The sequence below is a fragment of the Pagrus major genome, chromosome 5, assembly GCF_040436345.1.
Source record: "Pagrus major chromosome 5, Pma_NU_1.0".
Classification (NCBI taxonomy): Eukaryota; Metazoa; Chordata; class Actinopteri; order Spariformes; family Sparidae; genus Pagrus; species Pagrus major.
This window is the reverse complement of record NC_133219.1, coordinates 37,744,611-37,758,841: the sequence shown is the minus strand read 5'-3', so window position 1 is coordinate 37,758,841 and position 14,231 is coordinate 37,744,611. Positions and strand designations below refer to the sequence as shown.

Here is a 14,231-nt window from a genome sequence, read left to right as displayed (position 1 = left end):
CCCTATCAGTGTATCATTAGCAAATGTGGTGATATTGGAGTATTTGTGTCCAAAATACCTGTGTGCACCTTGACTAAGCCTTATTGTTAGTAGATATGCTCAGCCTTAAAACAAAGTCCAGGCCCAGTAATTTCAGTTTCAGTCCTTTAATCAGTACGTGATTGAGTGTCCAGTTAAAAGCAGGAACAGATGTATTTAAACTACATGTAGATTTCATGCAGTTTTGTTCTGTTTTTATGACTGTACCAGCTTTATTTTCATCCAAACCAATGGTGTGGCTTTAGGTCGAACACTTTGGTCCAAATTTAAGGATCTTAACAAGTTACCGACAAGTTAACATCTGTAGTTTTCATATCTCGACAACTTTTGCCATTTGGTTTATGACCAAAAAACCTGCTGAACTAACGACATTTGGTCTTTGGCTCCACCTATCAAATGTTAGCATACTAACCCACCTGGTAAACATTATACCTCCTAAACATCTGTATGTTAGCATTGTTATTGTAGGCCTATTAGCCAGCTAATATTAGCTTTAAGCTTAAGGCACAGCTAGCAAAACTATTTTGGGTGTGCAAGCTTCTCTGTCTTACAAAGATTTTAAGGGAATGAATGATTGTGTTTGGGTTTTAACTGTGTTTACAGCTTACTGAACACTTTTATGTTGTTGGTACACTTGTGTACATAATAATCCTGTCTGTTCTTTACCTTTATCTGTTCATTTATCTTAGCAGTCGTGTGTGTTCCTGTGTTAGTTCACTATGAACAATACGCATGACATTTCTACAATGCGTGTCATATCACGTTCACATTACATGTTTATGACTTGACTTTCAAATCAGGGGTGCAGAGGATAGTTGTGGAGGCGAGAAGGCTTCAAAACCAGTGGACATTTTTGACTAGGGACTATGCTGTTTCAATATTTGTAAGTGTCATACAACTGGCTATTTTTAAGGCTGCGTCGGGACAAGTTTAAGCCGTGTTCGTGGTGACAGAAAGAAGATATTTTTTAAAGAAAGTCATGACGTGTCTGTCACGACCAAAATAGATATTTAAGCCAAAACATGATCTTTTCCAAACCCTAAACAAGTGTTTTTTGTGCCTAAACTTAAGGAGATCATAAGCAGAACACTAACACAAAATATAAACTTGAAGCTAAAGATACATAGATTTGCAATATAAAGAAATGTGTTTGCATAAACGTACATTACCAACATTTATTCTGGCGATGGGCTGCAAGGCAGATTTTCTCTTTGGTGCATTAAAGTTGAAGTTGAAACTGAAGTAGAAGGCTGGTTACAGAATAAAGTGTGCCCTGGTGGCCTGTGGGTTTAAGTCATCCCGGGGACCTTTGTTGCCCTTTGTCACTCGCTAAAATACTCACAATTGAGTGCTATCAGAGGGAGATTATCTGATAATTGTTTTCTCCCAAGCAAAAAAATGAGGTAATTGCATTTGGGCATCAACCCAGCAGCATTTTACTGAAGCACTGAGCACTGGCAGCTCAGACGGACGCTCCAAACAATGGTGCTCCCCCTGACCAGCATTGTAACACTGAGTAATAAAGCAGTTGGTGATTAGCCTGTAATGTATCCATCTAATCAAAGATCAGTAACCAGACCTAGACTGTGCCAGCAGGGAGACTGACTGGGGGCTTTTTTGCAGTTGGCAGTGATGTAATGGAGCTGAGAGAGAGAGAGAGGGAGAAGGAGAAAGAGAGAAGAAGTAGAAGGGGGGATGGTTAGATTGGTGTGGTTTGGATCTTGTTTCTGTACTGTTATGTTACACTCAGTGGAGCAGTAGATACCCAGGTAAGCACTGAATAAGATCTCTCTGTCCCTCCACCTCCCACGGCATGAATGATTAAGCAGCCGGCCCACAGTGCCCCGAGTCCTGGGTCAGGATGATGTGGAGGAGCCGCACACAGGCCTCCTCGAGCATCACCAGCACCAGCACCAGCACCAGCACAGCATGCTGGATGAATGAGCTACCAGACAGGCCAGGGGGGAGAGGACAGTAAATGTGTTGTTTTTTTTAAAATTAGTATTTCACAAGCTGGACTTTTGCCAACTAACTGTCAACAAGTCAGTGTTTACAGGTTCACTGATTGTCTCCATGCAAGCAGACACAGGAGGACACGCTCTTCTGGTCTGACTTCTCCGGAGAGAAGAGATTTATTTTTTCCAGTTTGGATCCTCGTTGAGATTCTGCATCTGACAGCAGAACAATACAACTCCAGACATGCAGGTTTGAGTTTTCTTTTGTGTTTTTCACCTATAAACTATTTCCTATATACTATACTGTTGGTGCAGGAGGCTTGAATTCAGTGTGAATGTACATTGTGTGAGTGCTCATTTTCCAAAGGCATCTAAAGTTTAAAATGAGCTTAGCTTCATTTAGTCTGTGGACTAAAAAGACTGATCATCCCCTCAAAAAAAGATGGAGATGAAGATGGATACCACTCTCATTTCTGTCCATTAAATGAGAGTTTCAGTCTTCAGTTGATTAGCTTAGCCTAACACAAACACTGGAAACAGGACAAACAACTCGCCTGGATCAGTTTGAAGGTAATAAAATCTGCCTGGTGTAAAATGACAATTAGCAATTTGTTTTTCCAGTCTTTGTGCTAAGCTAATCCAACCAGCTGCTCACTTTAGCTTCATATTACATAACAAGTAACATTTCCACATTAAAATGTCAAAAAACAACTAAATATTTTTTGTATATATTTGTATCACATCAAAAAACAAAGATGGACATTTTGGGAAGTAGGCTTTTTTGGCAGTCGGTTAGCTTAGCTTAGCACAAACACTGGAAACAGGGGAAACAACTAGCCTGGATCAGTCTAAAGGTAATAAACTCTGCCTGGTGTCAAAACACAATTCACTATCTGTTCCCCATTTCCAGTCTTTGTGCTAAACTAAGCCAGAGAGCTTATAAGAGAGGAGACAAACCATATAAAGCATTTTGAATAGAAAAGTCTGTAACGTCAGAGATGACAAATATCCCGCCCTTCCCCCCCAACAGCCAATCGTCACAGTTATCACAGCTGAACCGCGAAACATGTCCACCAATGGCGTTGTTGCACTAATGCAAGCGCACATTTGAGATGAATTTGGTCGCCTTACGCCAAAAACGTACAGGTAACCATTGGGTAATACATCAGAGAGTGAACAAGGATGCTGGCAAACATGAGTTAAAGTGACGTGAAAAAGACTACAGATCACATCACAACAACTCCCATGATCCCACGCTACTTCATGATGTCATCTTTTATTTCACTATCATGATTGACAGGCAGAAATTACATACTGTGCATTTAATGGTATCCGTCTTCTTGTCTAACTTTCCACCAGAAGACGAATAAGCCTTAAAATGTTGAACTCCCGCTTTGAGAAGAGCCTGAGCTGAACCAAAACTTAAAACAGTGTTGGAGATTAATGAGAACCTTTCTTGTGAAGAGGAGATATTACGAAACACATGAGATAATTAGACGGAGTCCTCTTTAGGAGGGAGATAAACTTTCCTTTTTCTTGGTTGGTAAATTGCTGCGTCTTAGCAGCAGCTTCCCTCCTCCCTCCCTCCCTCTCTGAAGATACCTCACACAGATGAGGTCACTCTGTCTCAGGCAACACTGACACTCTAGACCAAGATGAGGGACCATCTCTTAATTAAAATACAATTGGTTGTGCTCCGAGGTAGCGAAGGCAATTCACCTGATCTGACGACGGCTTAGCGGACTCATTATATAATCATTCTTTCCGCTGTGCATCAGATTGGGCTGCTTAATTATAACTAGAGCTACAATCCACCACACTTGGTTTGTATTTTTATAAAGCGAGTCGAGTCAAGTCAGGTCGACTTTATTTATACAGCGCCAGTTCACAACAAACTTATCTCACAATGCTTTTCAATCGGAGCAGGTCTAGACCATACTCTTCTTTAGCTCCAGATAACAAATGCATGAGGAGGACGGTTTTGTATACTGCTTTTCTTGAGCTCAGACTTTCTTGTCTTTTCTTGGACTGAGAACGCCCATTCAGTGTTCAGCCTTTCTGGCACAGTGTCTTTAGAAACATTTGTGCATGCTGCAGACAGCTTTCTTAAAAAGAAAATACCTGCAGGACACCAGAGGAAACCTGAATGGAAAACAACAGACCTTTAGATGTTGTCACCGCCCTGAATGAAAACCTAAAACATTAGCATTATTATCGCCACTGAATTCATTAATCCCTCCTCTTGACAGGAGCTTATCTGTTCATGTTATTACTTGTAATACTGTATGGCAGATCCCTAAGTCACGCTGTCCCAGCATATTGTCTGCTTGTGCTGCCCTGAGAGAAGTTTGTTCCCATGAAGAAAGGGGGTGTCACAGATACCCCACACCAGCACCACTACCATCACATCGCCAGATTGATTCTGACGTCCAAAAAAGGGTTCCTTCAATGATATTGTTCACCTGTCTCATTGGCTTAAAGTGGGTGGCTGGGAGGGGGGGGCGGCTATGGGAAGGGGGTCGGGTGAGGGTTATTGGTGGGGACACGGGGTGAGGGGTATTGTTGAGGAGAGGGGTGAGAGCATTGGGGCTGCGGGGCTGACAGGTGGAAAAAAAACCACTCTCATCTGACTAGCCTCCTCTATCCTTCCATGGGGCCCCGTGTGAGCAAAGTAATGAAGTCCAAATTACAGCACAGGATTGCTAAGAACAAGCCTCTATTGTTCGCCCTCAGGGCACACTAAATGAGTGTCACAGCAAGCAGCGGGGCACAGACCGTTACTGCACTATTTAGTCTGTCCCGTTGTCTCAAGACGGCCCCGTTTGAGAGGTTCTCAGATCAGACAAATACTGCTCCCCTCCTCCCGCTCTCCTTCGCCTTCACCCTTCCTCTGTACAGCCAACCCCTCCCCAACTCCTCACCCCAAAATAGGCCAAATCTCCTCCATTGTGTTTCGACTGCCTAGTGTGAAATTCAGTGTGACGTTAAATGTTTTCTAATGAATAATTACTGAATGGATATGCAGGGGGAATTTGTGTAATGGATTGTAGACTGCATTTTAAAGACGTCTTTTTTGTCTCTGCTCCGTGGTATTTACAGGACAAAAACACTTGGCCTTTCTCAGAAGAAATGAGGGCCATAGGCGGAGGATAGAGGCAGGGGAGGGTGGGGGACGGAGGGCTTTGTGTCAATTAGATCCAATGGATTATCTTTTTTAATGTTTTTACAGAGAGAGTTGAGAATCAAAGGACTTCTGCTTCCAAAGGAGAGAGAGAGAGAGAAAAAAAATACAAAACCAACAAAAGCTGTGAAAACCTTTGGTCTAAGTGTTGGTGCTGAGAATGCAAAACAGATTGGTGGAATTTTTCCCACTATGCCTCTTAAATGTGCCGCTGTTTTGGGCTCCCCGAGTCCATTTGCACACTGTGTTGTGTTTGGTTGGTGCATCAGCTCTAGTGAACTACGGGCTGGCAGCCAAGGGCCCTGCGTGCTGTGTAGCGATCATTAGCTTCTGTCTGTTCGTCTGCACAATCACAGAGCTTTGCTTCAAAGACACATAGGACCTCTGGACCTCTTATTTCAATAGAACTAACAGGGACCATGTTTGTGCTTTTTCTGGTGCTTTTTGCTGCTCCGTCCTCCCCCATGGAGCCATTTATTCAAACACTCATTCATCCAGCCGCACATGTCAAAATACATGGCTGAGAATTTTGAACATCATTGTTATGCATGCAAAAATGTGTTACACATGTTATTCTTGATTTTGCAGTTTGCTTCCTCTAAAGTTTATAATTAATTTGAATCATTTATAAAGTTAGCCCTCAAAAACTAAAATGCATGTAATAATGTTAAGTATTTAATGTGTCTTATGTTTAAGCGACAGAGAAATCTTCAGATCGTGATGCTAGGTACGAGGACATTTGACTCTCAGGTTGTGCATTTGGCTGCCTCATGGTTGATACAACTTGTTGCACAGGGGCAGCTGGACATGGAGGGCGCCCTGACTGCCAGGGACCGCGTTGGAATCCAGGATTTTGTCCTTCTGGATGAAACCACAGACGCGGCCTTCCTCAGCAACCTCAAGAAACGCTTCAGCAAAGATCTCATCTATGTGAGTCTGGAGCAGCTTTTAGATGCATATTTTTCCTCTTTCCTTACCTTCATCTAGATAGTTTTTGGTGTGAGTTGCTGACTTTTGGTGGTCTTCGCTGTAGAGATACATTCGAAAAACTCAACAGCAATACAGCTTTTTTCCAGAAATCAGGCCCCAGTTACTCAAGATGTGATACAGACTTTGATGTAGGAACTATTTTCTTGGACTTTCAACTTTCTTTTTATGGAAGAGAGGGTGGAATGTAAACATTAATGCCGTCCTTACAAGCAGGGTCTTAACGTTAGCTCTCTTAGTTAGCTAAGTTTGCTAGCCTCCTGTAGATGCACACTTCCTTCTGTGCAGTGATACGGTCGGCAGGCGTAGTTTGGTAGAAAGAAAATAGCTCCTCCATGAAACTGAGTTTTTCAAATGTATTATATTGGCACTCTAAAGGTCCATTATGTAAGGAAAGTTGATTTTTGAGTCTCATTACTGATGCTTTTGGATGGCGACCAACCCAAACTGCAGTCTACTATTTTTGGGTGAACTTTCCTTTAATCCCTGCTGTCAACAAATGGATCTTAACGATTAATTTGATAATCATTCTTCTCATTCAACTCATTCTTTTAGACGTACATTGGCACATTGTTAGTGTCAGTCAATCCCTACAAAGAGCTGGACATCTACAATAAGAAACAGATGGAAACATACATGGGTATCAACTTTTTTGAGCTTCCACCACACATGTGAGTGTAACAACCTGTATGAAGACTATGAACATTTCTACATTTGTGTGACTTGAAGAAGCTCTTGATGGTAACCTGAAGTTGCCCTGCATCCCTACAGCTACGCCTTGGCAGACAACGCCTACCAAACCATGCTGACAGAGTTCAACAATCACTTCATCCTCATCTCCGGTGAGAGCGGAGCAGGGAAGACGGAGGCCTCCAAGAAGATCCTGCAGTATTACGCTGTCAGCTGTCCGAGCACCACTCTTCTCAACACCGTCAGGGACAAAATGCTCATGTCTAACCCCATCCTAGAGGTCTGATGCTTATGTTATATCATTGTAAAGACAAAAAAAAGCAGGTCATGCTTTAATAAATGAGTCTGTGTCATGTGGTGTTTTTCCTGCAGGCTTTCGGCAACGCCAAAACACTGAAAAATGACAACTCAAGCAGGTTTGGGAAGTATATGGACATTCAGTTTGACAGCCAGGTAAGAATCAAAGGACAGATAAGCAGAAGTGCTTCACAGAGATCAGTTATAATTCATACAGAAAAAAGCCACCTCGATTTTTTACATCCAGATCCATGCATTATTCCCTGAGTATATTATATTTTCCTGAATTAAATGAAAAAATGAGGAATAAGTAAGGGAGAAAAAAAATCCTGGATCCAAGTTTCGTAGAAATCCGTTTTTTTGTAATCCTGCTGAAAAATCATCTAACCAAGAAATGGACACAGGTGAAAACATCACCTCCTCTGTGGAGGTAATCACAGAAGAAAGTTCTGCTAAATACCTGATGAATATTAATGTACGAGAATGAAACTTTAGCTGTCTAGAAGAAGATATTTAATCCAAGGAGATCTTTTTAATCCGTCCACTGGACCATAGGCTGTTTGTTTCTGTAAGTCGTAGAGCTGCTGTCTTTAGGATCATGACGTCCACAGGGCGACGCTGTCGGAGGCCACATCCTGAACTACCTGCTGGAGAAGTCGAGGGTCGTGCATCAGAATCACGGGGAGAGAAACTTCCACATCTTCTACCAGCTCGTGGAGGGAGGAGAGGACAACCTCCTGCAGCAGCTGGGCCTCGAGAGAGACTCCCAGCATTACAACTATCTCACCCAAGTATGCATAACTCAGTGACGCTGTTTCAGTAAAATATTTATGTCTCATTAAGATTAATGAGACAATTTGACAACCTGATGCTGTGTTTGCTGTCTCTGACAGGGAGAGTGTGCCATTGTGTCATCCATTAACGACAGAAATGACTGGAAAACAGTGAAAAATGCTCTGCAAATCATCAACATCGAGGAGATTAACACTAATGTAAGTTGGATGCTGACGCTCTTATTAAAACCACTGACTCTTCCCTACTAGTTTGTCATTGCCTCATAGAATTTTTTGCTCTGTGCAGCACTTGTTTGGGATCGTTGCGAGCGTTCTCCACTTGGGGAACATTCAGTTTGAGTCCAACAGTAAAGGCCAAGCTGTTCTGGCCAACAATGCAGAGCTGTGCTGGGTCTCAACTGTAAGAAAATCGAGGTTAAACACGTCTAGATATCCAGGATTTTTTGCAAAACGTCAAAAAATAAAATTACTCTATCACATTTTTCCCTGAAGCTATTAGGAGTTGATGCTCACAGCCTCCAAGAGGGACTGACATACAGGAAGATCGAAGCCAGATATGATCAGGTACACATGTTAACATGACCTTTAGTTTATTTATGGTTATGTTTTCATGAAGTGCTTGAACTCCAGCTTTCATTTTGTCTCACTGTCAAGGTCCTCAGCCCATTCACAGTGGATCACGCCATCTATGCCAGAGATGCCCTGGCCAAAGCCATCTACGGGCAGACCTTCACCTGGCTGGTCAACAGGATCAACGAGTCCATGGAGAACAAGGTGAGAGAGAAGAGTGGAGGACACATGAAAAATGACGGGCAGTGAGGATGAGCATGTGCTGACTTTATATTTCATCAGGACCCTTCGAGGAAGACTGTAATCGGGCTTTTGGACATTTACGGATTTGAGGTTTTCTATGTAAACAGGTAGGCAGAAATATTTTCCCACTCCATGGTTGATTCTGTGATGATGGTTGTGACGTGTTTGTCCCGACCCGTTTCCTCAGTTTCGAGCAGTTCTGTATAAACTACTGCAACGAGAAGCTGCAGCAGCTTTTCATCCAGCTGACCCTGGCGTCTGAGCAGGAGGAATATGAAGCAGAGGGTATTGAGGTAATCCTGCCACATGTGTTTACATCGACTGGTGTTGAATGGAGCTCCACAATCTGTTTTATCATTTTTTCTCCTCAGTGGGAGCCGGTTCAGTTCTTCAACAACAAGATCATCTGTGACCTGGTGGAGGAGAAACACAGAGGGATCATATCCATACTGGTGTGTGTTTTCTGCAGCTGAACTACACTGGAATATAATACGCTGAAGCAGAAGTTTTATCATGTTTTAATGATAATCCTGCAGGATGAGGAGTGTCTGAGGCCAGGAGATGCCACAGATCTCACCTTCCTGGAGAGACTGGAGGACAAGATGGGAAACCACCCTCACTTTGTCACGTGAGTTAAAACAATGATATTAATTTGCGTATTTTTGGTTATTAAGCATTTGTTTAAATGTACAAACTCCGTCTAAACGTTATTATGTAATTCAAAGCTGCTCCTTAACACTAAATCTCCATCCATCGATGCTCTGCTGGCTGGTGTTGTGTGAGCGAGCCGACACTGAGCCGATAGAGATGGAGGATTAGGGTTTGGTCTGTAAAGCCTCTCACTCCTCATCCCTCTGTCTCTCTCCACCTCTTTGACTGCAGGCACAAACTGGCTGACAAAATGACACGTAAGACTCTGGAGAGGGGAGATTTCCGTCTCTTGCATTATGCCGGGGAGGTCACCTACTGTGTTGTGGGTAAAAGAAGCCACAACGTCAAGTCCTGTTACTCAAACATCTGAACCTTTTTTCTATTTTTTTTATTTGCGGCTGATTAACAGCCTTTTATTTCTTTTGTGTTACATTCTAGGTTTCCTGGACAAAAACAATGACCTGTTGTATAGAAACATAAAAGATGTAAGTCTGGAAATTAACATTTTATATTTCTTCAGGCAAGGATTACGTTTATTATTTTGTTTTTTGACTGTTTTCACAGCAGATATTTTGACTCGTCACAGCAGAAACTGCACATTGAAGGAAAAGTTCACCCAAAAGGAAAATTCAGTCATTATCTACTCACCCTCAAGCCGATTAAGAGTCAGGTGAAGTTTTGCAGCATCTGAAGCAGATGGGAACTTGTAGTTGTAATTCAAGACTCTGGAGGCCCAAAGATCCCAAATTGATTTGAAAAGAGGTTTTTTTACTCACTTAACGCATGGTCGAGCTTGTGCACCCACTTAAGACTGGGGCTTAGCAGCTAAAATGGAGATTTTGGCTTAAAAATGGTTGTTAATAAAATATTTTTGAATTAATTTAGGATCTCAGGACTTCTGGAGACTTGGATTATGCCAGACGAGCTGTGTGGAGCCATTTTATGTTTTTCTTTTATTTGTTTTGTTAAGTTTAAAGAAAAAAGTCCCCATCCACTTCAGTTGTTTAGGACAGCGCTGCAACTCTGTTTCGCTGTGAAGCTCCAGAAATGTTTTGTGGGTACATAATGACTGGATTTTCATTTCTGGATGACCTTTTTGTTGAGCGACGCTTTAGGATGTCTGACCTAACAGCCCACAGCATCTGTATTTGACAACCTCGGAATAAGATTCAACAATCGCCTATCTTTCTCTGGAGTTGCTTTTTTGATGACTCTGTTCACAGTGTTATTAGTTACACCTGTGTTTGACAAGACAAAATGTTTTTTTCTTCTCAAAGCTGATTTGTCAGTCTAAAAACGCCATAGTCAAAGAGTGCTTCTCCACGATGGATGCAGACAGCAGGCGACGACCAGAAACAGTGAGTTCTCACCATGTTTGACCCTCCGTACGTCACTGACAGAGCTGGTGTTATACAGTGTTGTTATGGAATAATGTTTTTTTGAAGTAATGCAGACAAGACAAAAAACTGACAGCTCTTTCTTTAATATAGAAAGTAGCATCGATTATCCCCCAAATTTACTATATTACACATTAAATACAACATAAGTAAAGTCTGTACGATGTAGAGAAGAGGAATCAGTGGTGAGTGGTCTGGATAGAGTGACCACTGAGACAAAGACGAGTCATTCCTCCTCTGTCAGTGGCAGTCTGACTGTGTCATCACTGAGCCATATGTATCGGACAGATGAACTGTTGGGGATTATGACCCTCATGTTGTGTCTGTAGGTGGCGACCCAGTTTAAGAGCAGCCTGCTGAAGCTGACAGAGATCCTCATGGCTAAAGAGGCCTGGTACATACGCTGCCTCAAGTCCAATGAGTCCAAGCAGCCAGGTACTTTTATAGACGGCACATGTAGCTAATTTAGTAAAAGGTTGCAGATGTTTGAATTGGATTCTCCCTCACGTAAACACAGGTCAGTTTGATGAAGCACTGATCAGGCACCAGGTGAAGTACCTGGGCCTGATGGAGCACCTCAGAGTCAGACGAGCCGGCTTTGCGTACAGACGTAAATTTGACGTCTTCTTAAAGAGGTATGAAGGACCACAGAGCCTGAGACCCTGTGCTTGACTTTCAAATTAAAAACCTACATTTGAGGAATTCCTCTGTGGTGCATTTCAAACATTTTGAAGAGGTTGTTTGCTTCATTTTTACAGATATAAACCCCTGTGCCCAGCCACCTGGCCTCACTGGAGAGGAGAGCCTGCTGATGGAGTGGAAGTGCTGGTTCAACATCTGGGCTACTTGCCATATGAGTACAAAATGGGACGGTGAGGACAGCGTTTCCTACAGACAACACAGCAAACATGCTTAAAGCAATGAGTAACCAAGTACATTTTTTTACCTTTTCCCTTTGTTGTAGCACCAAAATATTTATCCGTCATCCGAGGACTCTATACGCCACAGAGGATGCTTATGAGAGATGTAAACATGAGCTGGGTGAGTGCAAATCAGCTGATTATTATTAATGTACGTTGCAAGTTAGACACTGATTTGATTTTATGCTCTGAATTTGCAGCAACGAGGCTCCAGGCCAAATACAAAGGATACAGACAGAAGGGTGAATTCAAAAAACAGAAAGAAGCCGGTAAGTGCTGCGACATATGACACAGACAGGATGCACTGTGCTGGTTTTTTGTGTGAGTAATGGGACATTACACACCCTCTGTTTTATTTTTACATCCTCAGCCACTAAGATTGAAACTTGTTGGAGAGGAGTGCAGGCCAGGAAGGAGAGAGAGAAGAGAGCCTGGGCTGTAAAAGTCATCAAGAAGTAAGATGAAAGTCAAATGTCATTACACAGCTCCTCTCCTACATTACAATGTCACTAATTCAATATTTTATGATTAATTATAGATTCATCAAAGGCTACATGAACAGAGGGCAAGCGAAAAGCTCAGATAACTCGGAGTACCTGGCCTTCGTGAGACAAAACTACTTAAACAGGCTTAAAAACAATCTGCCAAAGACCGTTCTGGACAAAACATCCTGGGTGTCTCCTCCAGCTGTGCTCACAGAGGTACAACGATTTACTCAGCTTCACCGTAAAACAGTTTAAATACAAGCTCACATTCGACTCTGTGTTTTTGTTGACAGACATCAGAGATACTGCGAAAGCTTCACTACCGTCTGATGGTGCGGAAGTATGTGAGAGGGATCACGGCTCAGAGAAAAGCACAGGTAACACACATGTAAATACATTATATAACATACTTGTTTGGGTTTTTTTCTAGCGAGCAACTTAATATTTTTCGTCCCATCAGATTCAACTGAAGCTTGTTACCAGCAACATCTTTAAGGGCAAGAAGGAGAGTTATCCTCAGAGTGTCGCTCAACGTTTCATGGACACCAGAATCAGTACGTATCAGAAACATTCACGCTCTGGAGTTTTTCTTTTTGAATGTGTTCAATCATTTAATATCTTTGTAGGTGACCAAGACATAAACATGAGGGTTCTCCAGATGATTCGTAATGAGCACATTAAGGTAATAAATGTCATTATGCACCCAGAGGAAGTACAGCGTCAAATCAAACACAAAAACTCACTGTGTTTTATTCTGTGTTTCTGCAGTACAGCGTCCCAGTAATTAAATATGACAGGAATGGTTTCAAACCGAGGCCGCGACAGCTTATCCTCACCCAGACGGCCGCCTACGTGATCGAGGAAGCCAAGATCAAACAGAGAGTGCTGTACACGTCCCTCAAAGGTCAGAGCAACATGATAATAATGTACATTACACCGACCACCAGGCGTGTTTTCATATTGGGTTAAAAGTGTCTGTACTTCTCACTGCAGGTATTTCGGTCAGTAACTTGACTGATGGCATCATCGTGCTCCACATCACATGTGAGGACCCTAAACAGAAGGTATGTGGAGAATATTTTAATATTTATAAAGAGAAGCAAAACAAAATGCTGGGATATTTTTTAAAATCAGATTTTCAGATAGAGGTTTCTTAAAAATGCACATACAAAAATATACATAGTAATGTAGGTTCCATTCATCTGACTGTATATTATCTTGTGATTGTTTCAGGGGGACCTCGTGATGCAGTGCGACCACTTGTTTGAGTTTTTGACTAAACTCTGTCTCATTGCTAACAAACAGAATGCAGTCAAAGTGGTTCAGGGCAGGTGAGTCTGTGTATAAGAAAGAATTAAAGAGGTTGGATTTTATATGTGCTTTGATCTTAAACACTTGTGTGGGTTGATATTTGTTTACAGCATTAAGATCGAAATCCAGGCGGGTAAAGAGAGTGCAGTGGACTTTAACACTGGACAGGAACCGATGGTATACAAAGCCAAGAACGGACACCTCATGGTGGTGAGACGAGTGTTATTTTTATGCTTACTGCTCTGCTCTAAAATTAATCTGCACACAAACACATACAACACAAATCAAGTTGTTTGTCTCTGCAGGTTGCCACTCGAGCTCGGACACGGTAACGTGTGTGGGGTTGAGAAGACACACAAGAAGCCCCTGCATATTTCATCAGGAGACCCCTAAGGGGAGATCAACATTTCTACAGGAGACACACCTGACCTGAAATAAGCAGCACTTTAGAAAACATGGATGAGCTTGTTTCATTGTTCAGCAACACAGTTTTTCATCTATAAATACTGGTCGACAATGATTTTAACATGATTCTGTGTTCAGCAAAGACTCACACTGGACTATAAATCAAACATTTAAATCTACAAGGTAAAAAGAATACTCAACTTTACTCAAACAGCTTCAAAGAATGTAATTCTGATTTCAGAAAATGAAGCCATATGTATCATAATTTTCTATGTTCACTGGTGAGAATGAGCGCATTAAAAACAG

At 42.1% G+C, this 14,231-nt stretch overlaps 1 protein-coding gene across 1 annotated transcript; it reads left to right on the top strand.

The window, feature by feature from the left end:
* The first annotated feature begins 2,173 nt into the window (after positions 1 to 2,173).
* Positions 2,174 to 14,223, top strand: myo1ha (myosin IHa). The gene is made up of 32 exons (XM_073466155.1): positions 2,174 to 2,244; positions 5,971 to 6,105; positions 6,718 to 6,833; positions 6,934 to 7,132; positions 7,225 to 7,305; positions 7,761 to 7,940; positions 8,043 to 8,141; positions 8,230 to 8,343; positions 8,436 to 8,507; positions 8,598 to 8,717; positions 8,796 to 8,863; positions 8,944 to 9,049; positions 9,128 to 9,208; positions 9,293 to 9,384; positions 9,639 to 9,733; positions 9,846 to 9,892; positions 10,685 to 10,765; positions 11,134 to 11,239; positions 11,322 to 11,439; positions 11,563 to 11,676; positions 11,769 to 11,845; positions 11,925 to 11,993; positions 12,095 to 12,179; positions 12,263 to 12,425; positions 12,503 to 12,586; positions 12,670 to 12,763; positions 12,836 to 12,891; positions 12,978 to 13,113; positions 13,203 to 13,273; positions 13,443 to 13,540; positions 13,631 to 13,730; positions 13,826 to 14,223. Exons 1-32 carry the CDS (start codon positions 2,239 to 2,241, stop codon positions 13,850 to 13,852), a joined length of 3,090 nt encoding a protein of 1,029 aa, XP_073322256.1. The 5' UTR covers positions 2,174 to 2,238; the 3' UTR covers positions 13,853 to 14,223.
* Positions 14,224 to 14,231: the final 8 nt, after the last annotated feature.

Coding starts and splice junctions, on each gene's coding strand:
- myo1ha (XM_073466155.1), top strand. Junction 11,440..11,562: donor TTTGACGTCTTCTTAAAGAG/GTATGAAGGACC, acceptor TCATTTTTACAG/ATATAAACCCCTGTGCCCAG. Junction 12,180..12,262: donor GCTGTAAAAGTCATCAAGAA/GTAAGATGAAAG, acceptor GATTAATTATAG/ATTCATCAAAGGCTACATGA.